The 22,014-nt window shown below is 35.9% G+C and overlaps 1 protein-coding gene across 11 annotated transcripts in view; it reads right to left on the bottom strand.

The window, feature by feature from the left end:
• ZNF644 (zinc finger protein 644) overlaps positions 1 to 20,297 on the bottom strand; it is a 98,777-nt gene extending 78,480 nt beyond the window's left edge. For 3 of the 11 annotated variants that reach the window (XM_077120301.1, XM_077120307.1, XM_077120312.1), the window contains exon 1: positions 7,954 to 8,521. In XM_077120301.1, coding sequence (XP_076976416.1) covers positions 7,954 to 8,005 — 52 coding nt within the window. In that variant the 5' untranslated portion in view covers positions 8,006 to 8,521. Of the gene's footprint in view, positions 1 to 7,953; positions 8,522 to 18,770; positions 19,380 to 19,852; positions 20,131 to 20,153 lie in introns of those variants that run through there. The other 8 variants (XM_077120304.1, XM_077120308.1, XM_077120303.1 and 5 more) reach the window with 7 other exon arrangements.
• Positions 20,298 to 22,014: the final 1,717 nt, after the last annotated feature.

Genomic DNA, 22,014 nt, shown 5'->3' with positions numbered 1-22,014 from the left:
GTGAAGAAATTCTTGTACACTTATGGAGGAAGATAAAAGAGTAAACCACTTTGGAAAACAGTTTTGCCATTTGTTAAAATGTCAAACATACACCTACCAGTCATCCATTCCTAGCTTTTTTATCCCCCAAAACGAAAGCATGCATCCATACAAAGACTTGTGTACAAATGTTCACAGCATCTTTTGTGTAATAGCCAGAAACAGAGGGAAAATGTCCATCAACTTGTAAAGAGATAAATAAATTTGTTATATTCTTACAATGGAATAACTAGGACAAAGTAATGATATATTCAACATGGACAAACCTCTAAATAACTATGCTAAGTGAAGCCAGACAAAAAGAGTAAATACCTTATGGTTTCATTTATATAAAATTCTGGAAAATGTGAATTAAACGCCTGAGCTTGGGGGGAGAGGCAACAGGCAAGGATTATAAAGAGGTACAAGGAAACTTTGAAGGTGATGGGTATGTTCATTATCTTGATTTTGGTGATGATTTATATAGAGGTCAAATCAGTTCAGATTGCATACTTTAAACATGTGATTTATTATATGTCAATTATACTAACAAAATTTTTAAAAAGTAACAAGCAAATAATAAATTTGGGGGGAAATGAAGTAAAATGAAACATATATAACAGAGAGTCATTTGAACTACTGGACAGACCGATGCATATAATTTACGTGTCCCAACTTCTATGCCCAAACACAACTACTGAAATATAACAACACTCAACCCAGAGCTAAACAAATCTTTAAAATTAGATTAATTTTAAAAATCGGTCAAAAAGATTGATCGTAAAAACAGCCCCAATTCTGTACCACTTCCTATTATCCATGCATTTGGCAATAAAGTTCTAAAGTTTCTCCAAAGAGGTGGAAGACTTTTTCCCCACTCCTTGATTCTGGCCTTGACCAAGAAAACCAGTTAAATGCAGGAAATGTAAGTTTACCTGTTCTGAGCTTAGGCCTCAAGAAGCCTTGTATACTTCTGCTCTTTCTCTTGGAATAAGACCACGAAAACAAGCCCAAGCTAACTGGATGAAGGATGAGAGACAATACTGAAGACAGCCCAAAGGTCCCACCCAAGGCCATCCTATACTAGATTACTGCCAGCCAACTCCCAAGCATGTGGAGCCATCTACCACAGACTCATAAGCGATCCCAGCCAAGATGAGAAAAACCATCCGGCTGACCCATGGAATTGATGTAATAATAAGTACAATTGTTTTAAACCACCAAGACTTTTGAGTTACCTGTTACCAAGGTATCACTAGGAATAGCTGATACACAACTCTACCTTAAAGACACTGTGTTAAATGTTTCTTATCCCTAGAGGATTCATCTTAAATTAACAATTGATCTATATCTCTTAGCTTTAGGTTGCAAGGGAAAAAAGAGAAACACAAAACCTCTTTTATGCTCTTATTACCAGTGACTCCAGAAAACGTTTTGTCCCAAGTTTTACAAACTTGAACACATATAAGCTGAGCAACTCAGTTCTGCAAATACTGTCACCAATCAACTATAATTCTGTTCCTAAACAGCTTTACTGGATTAAATGATATAATGAAATTTTTCAAGATGCCCCAAAATCTATGAAAACTCTTACAGAGTAATTCGTTATTTTGTCTAACATTTACTTTCCTATTTTGTTCATAGCATCCTGATTTTCCTCTGGGGAAGCATCCTGACTTAATTTTTACAGTGATGCTAACACTAGACCCCTAGTAGGGATGAACAGGTGACCACCAAATTGGTCAGAATATCTTATCCTCCTAGACTTGATTTGCCCATGGTTAGGAATACAAACCAAAGAGGGAGATTTGGAATCTTCCTCAGAATGTGTGCTGGGATTATTGGGAAATGGGCACTCCTTTCAGCGGAAAAGATACTTATGAGAATGATAATGAGAACAGCCAGTGGTCATCTTTACCACCTCATGAAAAGAACATGCTTAGGAATTAAGTCACCACAAAAAAAGAAACCTAGCAATAATACATTATCCTAATGATATCACATGCACCCAAAGATTCGAACATGCCTGATATAAGTGCAGTAATAGTAGAATAGGTAATACTAACTGTTTTAGTTTCCTTGGCTTCTCAAGGAAATATCATGAAATGGGTTGGGTTAAATAACGGAATTTATTCGCTCACAGTTTGAGGCTGGGAAAATGTCCAAATGAAGGCATCATCAAAGTGATACTTTCTTCGGAAAGTCTGTGGCATTCTGGGGCTGGCTGCTGGTGATCCTCAGTCCTTAGCACATCACATGGCAAGGCATATGGCAGTCTGTCTTGGTCTCTCCTATCTCTTCCAGGTCGCACTGATGTTCAGCTTCTTGCTTCCTGTGGTTTTTTCTATGTCTGAATTTCATTCTGCTTATACAGGATTCCAGTAACAGAATTAAGACCCACCCTGACTGGGTTGGATGACACCTTAGCTAAAATAATTTCATCAAAAGGTCCTACTCACAATGGGTTCACAACCACAGGAATAGATTAGATTTAAGAACATGTTTTTCTGGGTTACACAGTTTCCAACAACCACACTTAACTAATCCTCCAAGTCCTACTATATAAAAAAGCCATTAGCTTGGAGGTATCAGAAAGCTAATAAGGTAGTAAAGAATGACCATGCAAGAGCCAAGCTAAAATGGAAATCTATAGATGTAAGCCCAACTCCTGGGAATGCTTTTGCCTTGAGGTTGTTTGCCAATCCCAAGGAGGAAATTGAAAAACTGATCAGTGCCTCTCACATTGTTGGGGATTAGCGGTATAAAGGATTCAAAAATGGTGGGGATCATACTAAAAATGCTTGCTGTTTGAACTGAGATCCCAAAGGATGTAAACTTCTGTGGATCAGAAGTAAACAAACCCTTGCATGTACTGCAGCCCTATTTAGGCATTTAGATGGTCAAATTAAAAAAAAAAACAAAAACACTCACTCCCTAAAATTTAATTAAGGTAATTCCAGACTGTTAGCAACACAGGTGTCTGTGGTAAGCAAACAAAAAATATCTCTATGATCTAGAGTTCAGGCCTGGAAAAGCTAGAAATTTAAATGGGGATAGAACGGCAGCAACCAAAGTAGGAGTGAATAGAGAATTCTGAGTATAAACTCTGCCCAAAGCACTAGCTGACTGCAAAACGATGCAAATACAAAAGAGACATGGGGGGGGGGGGGGGAGACAGAGATAAAGGAGGCAGGGACCAGAGAAAAAACAACTCTTTAGAAATAAGGCTGTACTGTGAGTTGGCTGCTTTTTTAAAAACAGTATATTCCCTAACTGCGCACAGCTTCAGCCGCAGAAAGCTGAAGTTATACAAGCTAGGTCAGTGAACAGACCCCAGGCCCAGGAGAATAGCTAACATTAGAATTTCTAGAAGCAAGACAATCACAGGACAAGCTCCAAAATCTGACTATACATTCCACCTGAATCTCCAAAGACAGAATTCTGAAAGAATCAAAAGAGAAATGACTCAGCACTTATAGAGATCCTCAAAAGACATTACTTATCAGAAACTAGGGAGGCTTGAGGTAGTAAGAAGATATATTCAAAATGCTGAAAGAAAAAACCTGTCAGCCAAGAATTCTATATCCAGTAAAACTATACTTCAAATATGAAGGAGAAAAACAAATACAACAAATACGAAGGAGAAATTAATATATTTACAGAAAAACAAAAACAGAGAGAATTGGCCAATAGCAAGAAATACTTCAGGCTGAAGTGAAAGGATACGAGATAATAACCTCAATCCACCTGAAGAGATAAAGTGACACGATAAAGATAACTACATAGGTAAATATAAAAGATAATATAAAGTATATATTTTTCTCTTATCTGGTTTAAAAGAAAACTGCATAAAGCAATATTTATAAGCCTATTTTGATTAGCATGCAATATATTAAAATATAATTTGTATGACAGAAAAATGAGGGGAATGGAATTATATTGAAGCAAGATTTTAGCATATTATTGAAATAAAATTCTTATTAATCTGAACTAGAATAAAATAATCAATTATAATTCCCAAGGTAACCACTAAGAAAACAGCAATAACAACACACACACACACACACACACACACACACACACACACACATATATATTAAAAAGAAGTGGTAAAGGAATTTAATGTTACACAAAAAAATCTCTATGTAATATAAAAGAAGGCAATAGCAGAAATAGAGGAACAGAAAAGACCTAAGACATAAAGAAAATAAAAGTAAAATGGCAGATATAAATTCTACTTATTCAGGACTACCAAAGCAAGAAGGACAGAAGGGGTTAAAAAACAAAACATTATAATCCAGCTACATAAGTTCTACAAGAGGCATACTTTAAATTCAAAGACACAAATAAGTTGAAAGTAAAATGACGGAAAAAGATACACCAAACAAACTATAACCAAAAGACAGGTGGAGTGGACATCCTAACATTAGACAAAATAGACTTTAAAAAATGATAAAAAGGGTACTGCCCATCAAAAGGATATGAGAATTGTAAACATAAGTACCTAACAATAGAGCTCCAAACGACATAAAGCAAAACTGACAGAATCTGAAGAGAGATCAACAATTCAACAGTAATTGTTGAAGATTTTAATACTTCACTTTCAATAATGTATACAACTTGATAATATCAACAAGTAAAAAAAGAATACTTGAACAATACTATAAACCAACTACTTTTAACAGACAACTATAGAACACTACTCAACAGAGCAGAATATACATTCTTCTCAAGTGCACATGGAGCACTCTCCAGGACAGACCACATGCTAGGCCATAAAACAAGTTTCAATAAATTTAAAAAGAATGAAATCACACAAAGTATGCTTTATGAACATAATGGAATGAAATTGGAAGTCAATAATGGAAGCGAATTTGGTAAATTCACAAATTTGTGGAAAATAAAAAATACAGTCCTAAACAACCAATGGGTCAAAGAAATCATATGGGAAACTAGAAAATATATTGAGATGAATAAAAATGAAACACAACATATCAAAGCTAATAGAATGTAGCTAAAGGAGTATTTGGAGGGAAATTTATAACTATCAATGCCTACATTGAAAAAACTATCATATTAATAATCTAAACATTTTGCCTTAACAAACTAGAGAAAGAACAAACTGAACTCAAAGTAAGCAGAAGGCAGAGAATAATAAATATTAGAGCAAAAATAAATGAAATGGAGAACAGAAAAGTAGGTAACATTAATGAAACCAAGTTTGTTCTTTAAAAGATCAACAAAATTGGTAACGCTTTAACTAGACTGGCCAATAGAGAGAAAAAAAAGACTCACATTATTAACAATCGAGAATGAAAGATGGAACATTACTACCAACCCTAGAAAATAAAAAGGGTTATTAGGGAATACTGTGAACAATTGCATGCCAACAAATTAAATAACCAAATGAAATGGATACATTACTAGAAAAACACAAACTACCGAAACGGATTCAAGATAGAAAATCCAAACAGACTTATAACAAAGAGATTGAGTTAGTAGTCAAAAAACTTCCACAAAGAAAAGCGCAGAACCAGATTTCACTGGTGAGAGCTAGCAAATATTCAAAGAATTAACACCAGTCTTTCACTAACTGGTCAAATAATAGAAAAGAACTCTTCCAACTCATACTAAGACGACAATATTATCCTCACACCAAAAACAAATCAACATCCCTTAATGAATATAGTTGCAAAAATCTTTTTTTTTCTATTTCTTCTGTGTTTTCCCTCCTCTTTTTGATTTCCCAATTATTTTGATGAAGCCCACCTTGTACTAACTTCTTGAGATACAGTGTATTTGAAGTAAATATTCTAACATTTCCTATTTTTAGTCTACTCCTACACTTGGTAGGGTATACACACAGGGTATATAGAATTAATAGTTTGGAAAAAACTCTCCTTCAGAAATTTGAAGGTATTATTTTATTTACTCAAGTATCAACATTACTGAGTACCAATCCTTTTTTATACATCCCATTCCTCCCTCCCCTCACCTGAAATTTTTGAGCCCTCCCTTTATTTCTGGTGTCTGAAATTTCACCATAATGTGATTCTTTATTTCAGTCACTATGTTTGGCATTCTGTGAGCCTTTTCAATCTAGAAACTTAAGGTTTTGCTTCAATTTTTCTTAAACAATTCCCTACATCCGTTTTCTCCTGTTCTGTAGTTTTAATCACACCTATGTTAAACCCACAAGTGTGATCTTTTTTCTTATTTTCCCCTATGTTACATGTGGGAGATTTCCTAAATTTTATCTTTCAACCTTCTATTATGTATTTTATATGATAAATTTTCAAACATTGAATTACAATATTTCTCAGTCTAAATTTCTAAGGTTAAATTCAGAAAAAGCTATGGGAAGAATATCAAATAATCAAACTTGATAATAAAATTGGTGAATCAGGCTTGGAAAATCAGATGAATAAGGAGGCGGTCAGGCATCCTATTTAGGATGTCACTGCATAAATGTCAATGGCACTGTCACTGTAAGACATTTACTGCCACAGCACAAAATTTTGAGTGCTACCGCAACCACTGAAAATTATCTCTAACTTCACCACCACCGTTCTCTCCTTGCACCAGTTTACTAGGTTAATCAATAGATAGTTCCACGGTCACCCCTGCTCACCCACACTATTATACAGAAACCCCAAATTTCAGACATGTATGCAGAATCTCTATTTCCCAACGAGAGTGAGTAGGGGAAAATGTATTCTTTTACTTTAGCTGTTTTGCCTCAGTAGTAAGCTTAAGAGTCAAATGTGCCTGTTTTGCCATGTTGCCAGAAATCTCACCATTAACTTCTTAACTGAAGTTAAGTCTATATTAACTGTGATAACAATTAAAATGTAAACTTGTTATGACAAATATACTATCTTAAAAATTTCATTAACTCCGAAATTTCTGCTATATCTTCTAACTCTAATAAAAGCAGAAAAGATTTTAAAATATATGTTACTTCTGTGATATTTCATGTTTTTCTACTTCTACTGTAAAAAAGGTCTTCATTCATTATAAAACATAGCACACTTTCAACTTAGGAAACCTTAAAGTCAACATTAAGAAAAACATATCATAAATATCAAATACTACCACCACCCTGAGGGAACCACAGTTTAGGGATTTTTATTTTTCTCATAAAAAAAGCAGTATGTTCCCAAATGCTCCTAAATTTTAAACAAATATCTACTTAAAAATAAATTGAAACACTGGTAGTTCATATTATTATTATTATTTATTATTATTATTTTGCCTGGGCAGGCACCGGGAATCGAATCCGGGTCTCTGGCATGGCAGGCAAGAACCCTCCCTGCTGAGTCATGATGGCCCACCCCAGATTATTAATTTTAATTAACCTGTTTTCCCAACTGTCCCTCTACCAATTAGAATGTCTCTAGAACCACAGTTCAAATGCTCAAACCTCAGCATTACAGTTTACATCTTCTCTTTCCGTTCATCTAAAATATTTTGTACTCAAAAGTACCTGAAATTCAGAAAATACTGCTATAGCATAATTTTCTTGTGTTTTACTTATTTTTCAAATCAAACTTTAAAAAAAAACCTCAGGTCAGTTTTTTTTAATAGAAAAAGGCAGATGTATCTCAATTAGTGTTAATAACAATGAAAATTTTCTCCAAGTAAATTTATGTTCAATACCAGAAGATAATAAAACTATTCCATTCTTATTTTAACTTTGCACTACAAACTTAGGAGCCACAATAGAAATCTACTTTATTTTTTATTTGTGAATATAACATATATACAAAAAAGCAATAAATTTCAAAGCACATCACAATTTCAGTTTGGTATGGGTTACAGTTCTACAATTTTAGGTTTTTCCTTCTACCTGCTCCAAGACACTGGATCTAAAAGAAATATGATTCAGCTGTTATACTCATTTGTTAAATGTCATTTTTTCTATTATAACTCCACCTTCTCCTTTGATCTTTCTTCCCATCTTTAGAGGTATTTGGGCTATGTCCATTTCAACTTTTTCATGTTGGAAAGGGCTATTGATAATATAGGAGAAGGGGACAGAACTAGGTCATTTTCTGGAGAAGATGGCCCCTCTGGGTTTCAGGAATTATCTGGCCTAGGAATCCATCCAGAGGTTCTAAGTTTCTGGAGAGTAATCATAATGCATGGAACCTTTGTAGAATCTCAGATAAAACCCTAGCTGTTCATTAGGGTTGGCAAGAAAGGTGTGGATTGGGGTTTAGCAAACCATGATAAACAGCAATATGTAGCTAAAGTTGCATAAGAGTAGCCTCCAGAGTAGCCTCTCGACTCTTTTTGAACTCTCTCAGCCACTGACACCATATTTGCTACAATTCTTTTCCCCCTTTTGATCAGGAAGGCATTGCTGATCCCATGGTGTCAGGATCAGGCTCATCCCTGGAAGTCATTTCCCATATTGCCAAGACAGCTTTCACCTCTACATGTCATGTCCCACAAAGGGGAGAGGGTAATGATTTTACTTGCAGAGTTGGGCTTAGAGAGAGAGAGGTCCTCTGGAAGTAACTCTTAGAACTATAGGTAGGCTTAGCTTCTCTACTAAATAAATAAATTTCACAAGAGCAAGCCTCAAGATCAAGGGCATGGCCTATTGACTTGGGAGTCCCTAATGTTTGAGACAGTACCAGGAGTTTCCTCATTGGTAGAGTTTAATAGTTCCATAATTTTTCTCCCACCCCTCAAGGGATTTTGCCATACTTTTTCAGTATCTCTCATCACACTCTGGGACGTATCCGTGCATTACATTAAGCTATACAGAATTACAAGCCCTTATTCCCATTCTGGGTTCAATGTGCTTGGATTGTTGAAATCATCTATCCAAACAGATTGAATTAGATTATGTGCTACAGAAAATTTAAGTTTTGGACAAAATAAACCTCTCTTCCTTTGGTGTCGCAGAGTAGGTGAAGTTCTAAAATGCAAACAATGTCCTCCTTACCCCCGTATTCTGATTTAATTTAGTCCCCACCTGTTTTATTTTAAAACTACCCATGCTACCTTCATATACTCATCGTGAACCAAGACATTAACTTCCTAACAGACCTTCTTCATACCAATCTTTTCTCCAATTATATTACTTGACTGTTAATCCCTCTCCTCTTTTCCTCATGCAATTCTGCTCAAAGGCTTTCAGTAAAACTCCTTATTTCTTTCTCATAAAACTCCTTTAGATTCCTCTAGCTCAAGACACAATCTTATCAAGTTTATTTTTCATTATATTTATTTCAAATAAACTCTACTTCAGCCAAGGAAAATGCTTGCATTCCATAATTCCCATCTCTGTGCTTTTTTTTTTTTTTTTTCTTTTTGGTGCATGGTCCAGGAATCGAACTGGGTCTCCCATATGGAAGGCGGGCATTCTAATCACTGAACTACTCCGTGCTTTTAAACATGACTTTCTCATAGCTGACAGTACCTTCCCTCTCCACTAATCTACACATACCACTTTTTCAATATCTAGATAAAAATTTTTGCCAAGAGGTTTTTTTTAATTAATACACTTTCTATAAACCATTCATTCATATTATTTTGTTTCACATAAGCTCAGTAATTCAAATATTTCCCTAATAGGTGCTCTTCAAATCACGTTTTAGATCAGGAGCTATTTGAAGCACTGTATATGTGCATATTCCTAGTGAGACAGTAAGTGAATTTGTATAATAACTAATAAACATTTAAACAAGCAAAAGTGGGGAGAAATATAATGACACAATGCTTTTCCGAATATAAAAATTCAAATCTCCCAATCCCGAATTCAAATATAACATTCATTTTTGTCAAGAGGAAAACATATACTGTTCAATGCATTTCTTCCTACATATAATTAGTACCATTGTAATAATTTTGTTTGTAAGTTTTGAAATCTAGCCCAAATAAGCTATGAAGAAAGTTTTGATATTTTGTAGATAACAAGCATATACTTTTTCAATTCCTAACCTAATTCTGCTTTAGTCTTCTATACTTCACAAACACAAAACCTACAATAAGAAAAATTGATAGATGAGGTTTTATTATTTCTTTAAGGAAACTATTAAAATTCTTGAAATAGGAATATATTAAATGTACTTTAGTTTTAAAAATTGTAAACAAAGCACAAAGTCCAAACATACAACTTTTTAATAGAGTAAATATTTTCATTCATAAACTCAAAAGCACTCATAATCCAATGCTGAGAAATTCTTCATGCTCCATTCTGCATAATTTACAAAAAAAACTCCAATTTTCAAAGCTAAGCATGTTAAAATATGAAGACATATTTTCATCATTACATACCTTTTACAACTTTTTTTAGTAATACATATTTCAGAACAAAATCAAATTTCTCCCCAAAGCACCAATTTAATATTGTTATATAATAAAAGCTTCCAGTGCTCAGTATTTATGAAAAATAATGCTGCTAACCCATTTTGAAAAAAAAAAACAAACAAACTGATTGAAGACCTAGAAATAAAAACCATGATCAACAATTCTAGTTTCAGTTCTCACTTTATGAAATCTCCTTCACGGGTTTTAACCAGTGAATCTTTTGTGCAATTTGCCTTAGGGTAATATCCTAATTATTTACACACAAATAAATGCCAAAATCTTTCTCATTCTAAGGTGGATACAAATCTGTAAACAGTAGTACACCAATTAATTTCTATCCCTACGATCACAATAAGAAATACCCAATACTTTATTAAGCAAATATGAAATCCTGAAAGCTAAACTTACATATTACCTACAAGCTACTGTCAAAGAGGATCCAAAATGCAACTACATTAGGGGGCAACCTAAGACCTCCTCCACCTCCTTCTTGGCTATGTGTTTAGAGAATACTGTACTAAAAGCAAGCCAGATAATTTATGTTACCTGTGAAGGAAATTCACATCTCTCCATTCTGAACAAACACTGAAATCATAAGACTAGCCTCTAAAGAGTTATAATAGTGAAGACTAAGGATCTCTCTAAACTTGGCATAATCAAGATTGGGGGAAACAAACAAAAAACCGAAATAAAACAGAAGGGCCACGGTTCCAGCTACCCATCGTCTGTTTTACCACCTGTACAGGTTTGAAACTGTCCCGTACCCCAGAAAGGCCATACTCTTCAATCTTTATTCAGTACTGCTGGGTGGGATCTTTTTTTGTTTCCATGGAGATGTGACCCACCCAATTGTGGGTGATAACTTCTGATTAGATGGTTTCCATAGAGATGTGTCGCCACCTATTCAAGGTGGGATTGCTTACTGGAGGGAACCATTTTGGAAAAAGCTTCAGAGCCAACAGAGCCCACATAGCCAGAGACCTGCAGACAGGCAGAAGGAAAATACCCCCAGGGAAGTCCTATGAAATGAGGAAAGAAAGCTAGCAGACACTGCCATGTGTCTTACCAGCTGAGGAGAAACCCTGATGGGCCCTTTCTTTGGAGTTAAGTTATCTTTCTCTGGATGCCTTAGTTTGGTCATTTGTTTTGTCTTAGAATTGTAAACTTGCAACTTAATAAATTCACCTTTTAAAAGCCATTCCATTTCTGGTATATTGCATTCCAGCAGCTTCAGCAAACTAAAATACCAACAAATTCACAAATACCAAACAAGGATAGAAGAGAAATAGACACAAGCACCAACTCTCACTACCCTTGAAAAGGAGGACAGATATGCCATAATTAAGTTCAGAAACAAGAAAACTAATTTACAGAGATAGAATTCAGAATAGTGGTTACTTTTGAAAGGGGACTGACAGTAGGCACAAGAATCTTACTTCCATTTAGTAAAAGGGGACCCAAAATGTTCTGAAAATGTTCTATATCTTGATTTGGGTAGAAGGTACCTAGATTCACTTATATGTAAAAATTCACTAACCTGTACTCACGATTTGTACACCTCACTATGTGTAAATTATGTCTAAATAAAACATTTAAAAACAGGTCACCAATAACAAAGTATTGGCCAAACTGAAGAACCTTTTCTTAGTTCTCACCCTATTTAAAAACTCTCCATTATATTACCATAGAGTATCAATATTCCCTAAATTTCTCTTTAAAGGCCCACATGGCTTTGCTAGTAGAGTTTCTCTAGCATTTTTGGTATTCTGCTTCATATTAATTCTATTAAATATTCATCAAGTACTCAATTTATGACCATGGATTAGGCACCCTCAAATACACACACACACACACACACACACACACACACACACACACACACACACCCCACAATATACAAACTAAATTTCCTAAACCGGGTTCAGACTATTCTATTATCTGCTTTCAAAATATATCTCTTGCTTTAATTTCTATCTCTTCTTTACAGGAACAGTGTTCTTCAGCCTTTAGTCTCATACTCTTGACCCAGTCATCTTTTAAGGCTCAGTTCAGTTTCTACTTTACACTTTGTCCATACTCCTACAGCACTTACTAACTATACCTGTGCTGTCCCATACTGTAGCCAGCAGTTTTATGTGGCTATTGAGTACTTGAAATCTGGCTAGTCTGAATTGAGATATGCTTTGTACTTAAGATACACTAGATTCTGAGGACCAAGTATGAAAAAAAGAACATAAACTATTCCAATGCTTATACTGATTGTATTTTGATATTTTAATACTGTTTTTAAATAAAACATATCAATAAAATTAATTTTACCTAAGTTTTTATTTTTAATGCAGTTACAGAAAATTTTAAATTACACTTATGACAACTTATATTTCTATTGGGCGGTACTGACTTATACAATCTATTTATAAATGCTCCAATTATCTTTTGATGTATATCATCCTCCCAATGAGAATGTAAGGACTCAATACTCTTCTTTCATTAACTACAATTTTCTTTTATAATTAAAGATTATGTTAAGAATTGCTAATAGTAACTACCCATTTAATTTTAATGTCACTCAAGATTTTTTTAATAAAGAAGTTTAAGTCATTTCAAAGTGTAAAAATACAAGAAAAATTCTGTTTTCAGATGGTTATAAACTGAATATATCATCCACTTTTACTTTATCCTGTTTTAAGTTAAATGTGCTATAAGAAAAGGTAGCATTATTAAACCTGCAGCATGCTTAGCCCCACAAATTATTAGTTCTGATTAAGCTTGAATTTTTTCATATTAACTACTCAGTAAAGAAAAAGGCAGCTTCCATTTTGGCCAGTATCATTGTACCAATGTCCAGCCAAGACAAAGAGTCTTTATGTGATGCTATGAATAAACAATGTGGACAATAAAACACCACTTGAAATAAGGGTATACAGAAAAATGCTTCTGTAACGTTTTAAGAACAGGAATTTGAAGAACAGGAGATAAAACTTACAAACTGTTGAACAACTAAGTAAGATGACAACACAGGAAGGTAGAATAGAAAGGTCTCATTTCTAGAATCAAGACATGCCTAGTTCAATGCTTAGCTGCTACCGCATTAACTCTGTGTGACCCAAGTCTGAGTTTCTTTCCTTGCATGTAAAATGGGAATATATACATCAAAGGATTATTATAAAAAGCACAGAAAAATGTTTAATTAATGTCAGTCTCATCTCCCTTTCTTTTAATACTAATAGCTGTATAATGAGTATGTGATTATGGGTGAATTTTTCTCCCTTGATTTTCCAAATTTCTATAATATAATGAAAATATTTTTAAGAATAAATAAAACTTCTAATATTTCAATCTCACTTATGTGAACCTAAAATTACTTTTGCTAGCTGCTATTTTTAACAATTTTGTACAAAAGCTTAAAATATTTGCTCGTGGTGGGAGAGGTAGGTGGCAGAAGGAAAATTAAACAGGAGAAGTGATAAGTTTAAGACTCTACAGACACCAACACACACAAAATTAAAAAAGAAGTATAAAGTCAGAGATGAAAATGGCAAAAAGAAATGCTGTTTGGGGAAGTACCCGACTCAGATTATCCAATGAAAAATAACATCTCCCTCCTCAATCTAGTTACTGTACCAGCTATTTCTCACTCTCATCTCAGGTTGATGTACCTTACATAACATAGGCTGCATGTACATTACACCAGCACATATAACTCTTTATCTGTACTAATGGTCACCACTTAGCTCATGGTCAAAAATTTAGGGGAGAATGAAGACATATAGGATATTGCAAAAAAGACACACCAATACACTAGTTAAGAAACTGGAATAAACACTCACCACCAAGTCCATCTATTCATTAGATGACAGCCATAAAAGGGAATGCATTCCTGAAATACTGAACCTGACTATTTTTGCTGCTAGGACAAGAGAAGGCACTCTTCAATGCCTGCCTCTGACTTCCTTAATAACAACCCTGCCTTTGTGTATACGGACCTAAAAATAGGACATCAGCAAAAGTATTCAAATCAAAATCACTCATAGATGAAAATGTTATTACAGTAGAAAGAACAACTGAACAATGTTTTAATAATAATTATTAGTCATAGTAACGGCTACTATTTTCTGAGCATTGTGTGCCAGAAAGCTGAGGACTTCACGTGAATTATGTAATCTAAACCCTTAATCTCTAGGAAGAAGGTATTACTGTTAGGTCCACTTGTCTAATACTCACACAGCTAGATTTAAACCTCAGCAGTTTTACTTCGAAGCTTACACTTTTAAAAACTATCCCATCCTGCCTCTTTATTTATATATAGGCATAAATATAAACCTATGATTGTATATGTGTACATATACATATGTATATACAAGTATTAAATGAGTTGGTGGTAAGCAAAAGGCAATTAATTCTGCTGGCATGGTTTTACCATCTTCACAAATCATTCAACAATAAATTGGAAAAATATAAATTAGATCACAAGGTTGGCAAGTAGGTACATGGTATCCAAGCACTTTTTTTGGGTAAAGAACAGCATTTTCATAGAACACTCAACTAGTGCTCTGCAAAACAGTGATATAAAGAATATTTGAAACTCAGTGAAATACTGGTTCCATTCACTTCCATGCAATTTTTTGAGTGGAAATCAGCATTTTCACTGAACACTCACTTAACCCTATCCAAAACCTGTATGTAAATCTGTGTGGTAAAGTAAGTCAAATATTGGCTCCATTCACATCCATGCTCTTTTCTGACTGAAAAACTGCACTTTCACAGAACACTGACTTAGTGCTCCCCAAAACAGGTATGTATGTATGTCATTTTTAAACCTGAATCATATGCTGTCTCCATTCATTCTAATATAACCCCTCCTACAATGCATGGTGCTCTGAAAGTGGCGGTTATATTTAACATTTTCCTTAAGAAAATGATGTAAAAGATATGCATTAAGCTTACAGATAAAAAGATAAACACCTTGGTAGAAAGGATTAAATTGAAATCTTTTTTTTAAAATTAGATAAATGATATACTAAAGGTAAACATACTCTGTAAAGTAACCCTAACACTTCACCAGGTATTTTTTAATTTTAAATCATCTGTTTGCCTCACAACATACTTAAGTTTCTAGAGTTTGCACAAAAAATCTTTAAAAAGTTATATGTCCAAGGTTATAACTTAAGTTTATGACAGACATGCCAAAAGCATCTAGAAAATCTGTATTTATCACTCTAACCAACTTCAATAGTTGGCTAATAGAATTTCAAGGAACAATCATTTACCTACACTTTATAACAAAGCTACATACATGAAACGAGTTCCAAGAATCCCAAATGAAATGGGAATGCAATGCAGATAAAAATTGTAGGACAAGAATTAGCAAAGGATGAGTGCAAAGGAAATCTCTGAGAAACTCTAACCTTTATTCTTATGCAGTGTATGGCTATCACTTTTCAGTTTTTGGTGTGTTGTAGCAGCTAGGGGGAAATGCCTGAAACTGCACTCCAATTGCCTTGATTCTTGACGATGACTTAATAGCTATAGCACCTTTAGGGTGTGAAAGTATGAATATAAAACCCTTGTGACTGACACTCCCTTAATCCAGAATATGGACAGGTGAATAAGAAAAAAATATTGTTATTGGAGAAATGAAATGTTCAAAAATCAGTTGTAATGACAAATGCAGCTTTATGATACTGTGAACCACCAATTGTAAACTTTGTATGATTATATCTCAATAAAACAAATTTGAAAAAAAAACAAAACTATAACCTTAATCTACTCTTTCTTTCCTCCATCTAAGAGAAGTGTTTACTGCTGCTGCTTCTGCCCTAACAGGCTCCTCTACCTCTTGAAATCCTCTGCTTTTCTCCTCCTGGATTAGTTACTGCACAAGGATTCTTTTTTTCTTATTAACATCTCTTGATTGTCAAAGGATTTCTTATCTTGAATTTAAAAAACAAATATATATAAAATGTCCATGATCACATAAGAGTTCCCAGCAAGTTCAAAAGAGGACAGTAACTCCACAGTTCAACTTTTACAAATCTGAGAAAACAGTACAGTAGAGCAACTAAGGCCCTAAAGATGAAAAGTCACCTTTTTCATGGTGAAGAAAGACTATAAATTGAATTTGGTGCTATACTACTCTCTGGGTTTCATGTGATCTTTGTTTGGGTTTTCGTGTTGTTCCTTAAGAGGGACAAGAGGGGAAATAATACTTTAGACAACCAGCAGGGTGAGCTAGTGCTAAAACAAGTTTGCTTTAAGTCTCGAATTCCTAAAAATTCAATGGTGTAAATACCATGAACCTCACGCCATTAATGAACCTGAATCAAGAGATGCCACTTTTAAAACTGTTTCAATCATTGGTACATGTCATAATATTATTCAAGTTTTTAAACCTTGGTAATATTTACAGATCCTCCATCTATAAACACTTTCTCTATACCAAAAGGATGAACACAAAGAAATGTAAAAACACTTAGAGCTTGCTTTAACAGCTATCTAAAGTATCACAGTATCCATCCGTTATTTTCATGTTTAATGTACAAGGCTATCAATTAAAAAAATTAGCAACACTTTTTTTAAAAGGACTACTATAACTGTTCTACAAAAGTAGGTCTGGATAACTCAAGAAGCCAATTTCAGCTTTTGGTGCAAACTTGCTGTCCTAAGATCTGCCTGAATAGAAGTCATGAGAAAAGTATTTCCACAAGAGTAAGATCCACTCTTTTCTTTCCTGGATCACATGCTCAGAAAAAAGTCTAAATAAGTAACCAAAATAACTAACAGTATATTTAGGATAAAACAGTATGAACCTGATCTTTTCCAACAGCCAGTTCCTCTTAACTACAGATATCCTCACCACTTCTAGTAACTATCCTTGAATCTTTCTTTTCCCCTCCTGCTACCCATTACAGTCTCAATTTAACCACCACCAAAACTTTCTCTTACAACTTGAATGACAAATTAAACCTGCGAAATGTTTAAGGCTTTCAGGTGACAGATTCACTTTACAATTACAAATAACGAGAGCAATCCTAATTATCACAAGATTAAAGTGTAATCAAATTCATTCTCTTTCAGTGTCAAAAATTAAGAAAATGCTTAACCATTTTCTTTGAAAAATCAATAATTTAAAGGTACCTTAAATGACCCACACTATAAAACCTTAAGACAGTTTAACTGCTTTTGCTAAATCTGACATCTAAGGAAGTTACAGATCACTGTGGAATCCTACCATAAAGTATTTCTACTACTTACTGAATTTCCTAATGATCTCACAGATCTATTACTCAAGAGTAGTAGTACTTAATCTTAAAACGTTGTTTTTAGACAAAAGAAAAGAGACAGCCCAAGTGACATGTTCATTTATCCAACCAAAATGCTATTACAAAATGAAAGGCATAGCACCATTGTTTTCAGTGTCTATTTCATTTTTTCTTATGTGATAACTCATAACAATGACACTTATTTCAAATATTCCAAAAAGTTTATATAGCAATCTGGTTTTTTAATTTTTAAATTTCTGGGTCAACATTACTTTTTGAAAACCTCAAACTTCAGAAGCAACACTGGTGAAATTTCCGTATTTTGTATCTGAATTTGTTTCACTGGAAATAACTTCAAAAACTGTCACTGCATCACATGAAAAAAAGTTTTTAACTTATTGTTACAAAAGTTTTCATGAACAGTGGTTAACTGACAAGTATTCTCAAATTGTTTTTACAGCTATAATTAGGCACAGATATTCACCTTCTTATCCCAGAAATATGACAAACGAAAGAGGAACAGAACAGAAATTGCAAGACAACATTCCATTATGGCATCTTTGGTCCTCAATATGCCTTAAAAGAGGGGGTAAGACTAGTTGTTCTCTTAAGATTTCTTGTAATCTAAAACTGTATGTTTCAGTAATACATTTTGCTAAGGTTAATATATCTCCTATTCATTAACCTAGCAAGGTTGTTCTCTGTGAGTAGGAGAAAAGCTAAAAAAATAATAATAATAATCAAGGAAAATGTATGTATCTGAAAAAGTAACAAGGAAAATGAAAATTTTAAGTAATGTTAAAAAGTTCAAATTTCAATTTAAACACAGAGATCTAAATAACGTTAGTGGTCTAAAATCTGGTTAAATATTCCTTCTAAAAGTAATTTTGTTGTTAAATGTTACCTGGCTAAAACAAAACATTAGCTGTTTCCAAATTCTGAACTGCAAATATTAGTTAATATCAATATAATGTATGATGTAGCGATAACTTTGTTAGAAATTCTAAAATTGACACTGCCATGATTTTAAAGGAAGACACAACCAGCGCATTAAAACTAGTAGAGCCTTCATGCTGTCTAAGCTAAAATATAAACTATAAAAAACTAGTTTATCTTACCAAACTTTCCAATGTAATATTGCTGCTATCAAGTTCCCTGGATACTTACACATAGCACTGAAGGTAAACAGCAGGTTTCCTTTCTTTGAGGGACTTTAGTTGTCTATTTTTTGCAATGCTTCCCTTCTTGCGGGACCAAAGCATGTAACTAAAGTAGACTATTACAAGGAGGGAATGTACGGTTAAGACAAATTTAACCTAGCATCCAGATAAAACAAGCCTAACTTAGTAAGGATTGGCAAAAGTAAATGATGGTGTTTCAGTTTTTCTGTTGAAATTATTAATTTATATATAAAACAAGACCATCATTCAGAATCCCCAATGGTGTTATTTACCCTCCTTAAATGTTTCTTAATGACCACACAAAATGTGAAGTATAAACATAAAAGTTTTAGAACAACTCAATTTAAATCAGTACGACTTAAGAAATTCAAGAAAACTTTTCCACTAATGTTGCTAAACCATGGATGAATCCCACCACGAGAGTCGTCTGTGGAAGTCTCGTTAACAAGAAACCTCTGGCTCCACCACCTAAGTTTCCAATCACTGAGAAGGGTCTGGGATAACTCATCTTCAGGTTCACGGGAGAAGTAGAGCACACCTGCTTTCCTCTGGCAGAGATTAAGCTCCCAGGGACACAAAGGCCAGGGAATCAGACCTGGAGAGGCAAAAAGCTTTAGGTGGACACCCACTAAGCCCCTGGCAACCCAAACACTTTGAGCGATTTACTTCTTGCTATTACTCCCCAGACACCTAGTAACACAAGATCTTGCAGAAAGGGGGAAGTGGGGAGTGTGATGCGGTCCTGGTCCTATGTTATGAGGTGGGGTACGTACAGTTAATGCCAGAGCCGGCGCTGCTGGCCAAGACCAAGCAGTCCCGAAGAGGGGCTGGTGACTGCTCTCAGACCGCCCCGTTACTCAGTGCACTGCAATGGCGACGCCAGTCTCCCCTGGCCGCCTGATCTCGGCCCCTTCCCCCTAGTGCTCACTGGCTGCTATCCTTCATGTGATTAAACAAAACCCCCAGTCTAGCGCCCAGCTCAGCCCCTTTGTGTCCGCTACCGGATCCACAGACGCCGCCGTGGAAAGTATCCCCCACCTCCGCCCCGCGGCGGCGGCAGCCGCTCACCTCAGAATCCGCCGCCCCCCGCGGCCGCCGCAGCAGCCTCCTCCCCGAACCCCGGGCCCCGGCTCCTTGTGTAGCACCAACTCCGCCTCCTCGGCCGCCGCCGCCATCTTAGCCTGTGCGGCAAAATGCGTCCTTTAGGATGGCTGGGACCCAGCCTAGGGCGTAGTTCCCCCGGCCCAAGCGCCGCAGGCCGGGTCCCCTAAGTTCTTCCGCCACTCTCAGTCCCGCCGCCGCCACAGCCCAGAAGCCCGAAACCCACTCCCGCCCCAGCGAATCCGACCAAATAACCCCTGAAACTCACAGTTTGGTGCCGTGTGCGTCAAACCGGGGCGACGTTGGGAGCGCGCGGCGTCCCCGCGTCACACGCCGCTCTGTACGCTACTCGGCTCCAACGGCCCCCCTCCGCAACCCGCTTTTCGCCTCCGGCCCCGGTTCCCACGGCGCAGGCGCGTTGCTTTCCCGCCTCTGCCGGGCTGCGGGCTGCGGGCCGCCGGCCACCGGCCGCGGGGGTGGCCCGCGAGGAGTTCCTGGGTAGCTTCGCGCTGATCGAGTGTCTGGGCCAATTAGACAAACGGGGAAAGCAGAAACAGTGCACCACTGTTCCCGGGTGCCAGAAACCAAACAAGGTCACCTCCCCCAGCGCTGACCTAATCGCTCCCGAGGAGGTTCCCGCCCCAAAGTAGGCACACTCCAAATATGGTGGTACCCAAACGCTTTGCAAGCCTAGGCCCTTTAAGGTGGAACAGGCCCATATTTTATTCTCACAATCACTAGCGGGTCAAAATCCTCTTTATTTTCCTACTATTTGAGGAAAACAGCTAAAGAACTCACGTTTGTTTGCTGGTCAGGACTTCAACTGTGAAGTAATGGAAGAGAAAGGTTTTAGGATCCTAAGGGACCAATTATTGGGAGGTGCTTAATGGCTAAGCGAAGCATCGAGTGTGGCATCTCAATTAGCCGAGCTGTACCTAAAGAGGTGCCCTGGGTTTGGTCCAATTTGATTCTGTGAGGATACTTTTCCCTAGCATTAAATGTACTGTTTCTCCAAATTAAAATTACATAAGAAGCACCTGAGATGCTGGATAAACCTGCAACGAATCAGTAGGCCTGAAGAGGGTTCTGGAAATCTTCCTTTTTGACAAACTTCCATCACAATATTCTGAGGGTAGAGTTTCAAAGAACACTGAGATACACTGACTGGCAGCTGTTACCCTTGCTTTTGAACAGAGCAAGCCAGAAGTTGCTAACATGTTTGACATGAGCCAACAGTTCCTGAGCAGTCCACTAGTATTGCCTTAAATCCTTTTCCTTGTCTGAACCTCTGTTTTCTCATCCTGTTTTTTTTTTTTTGTAAGTTTTCATTAGCTTATCAGCTATCATAAACTGTGCTCTTCCGCACTATGAAGATGCTATTGGCTTTCAGAGGAATACACCATAACTGTACATATTTGATAGGAATGAGAAACGGTTTTTTCCCCTATAGGATGGTGCATTTTCATCATCATTTATCAGCAACGTGGATTCCAAACAAGATATTTGACTGAACTCTTACACTTGCAATTGAGTTGATAATAATAGCTAACACTTTTGAGTACCAGGTATTATTCTAACTCATTCGATTTCATTATAATCTAATAAAGCAAAGAAAGGTTAGGTAATTTTATCAAAGTCACACAGATATTAATAGTGGTAAAACAGATTTGAACCTAAACTTTCTAACTCCAGAAACTGCCCTCTTTCCTACTGTACCCTCACAATACCTGCTGCACTGGTATTTGGGCTTTTTTAAAATGCAAAGTTTCTTCTTCATTTACACAAGTGTGTAAAACAATAAAATAGAAATGTACACATATTTTCATCCAGTGGAGGTAGGGAAATTTGGAAAATTTCATCTGCAGAATCCATTAAAACTGAAAATATTCTCAGGGATGACTGGGCTCAAACAACAAGTAAAATTATTACGTACTAATAATTCTCACAACATTATATCACTACAAAAGCAGTTAACAATAATTAAAAACTCTCTTGTGAATGTATACCATTGACTGACTGATAGGCAGACATATCAGACCACAAACAAATACAAACACTCAAAATTCAGCCATGATCAGGAACTTGTTGCAGTCATGAAGTTGTTTACATTAGAATTCGGCAACTAAACT

The sequence above is a fragment of the Tamandua tetradactyla genome, chromosome 11 (assembly GCF_023851605.1).
Source record: "Tamandua tetradactyla isolate mTamTet1 chromosome 11, mTamTet1.pri, whole genome shotgun sequence".
Taxonomy (NCBI): Eukaryota; Metazoa; Chordata; class Mammalia; order Pilosa; family Myrmecophagidae; genus Tamandua; species Tamandua tetradactyla.
This window is presented reverse-complemented; position numbering and strand designations above follow the sequence as displayed.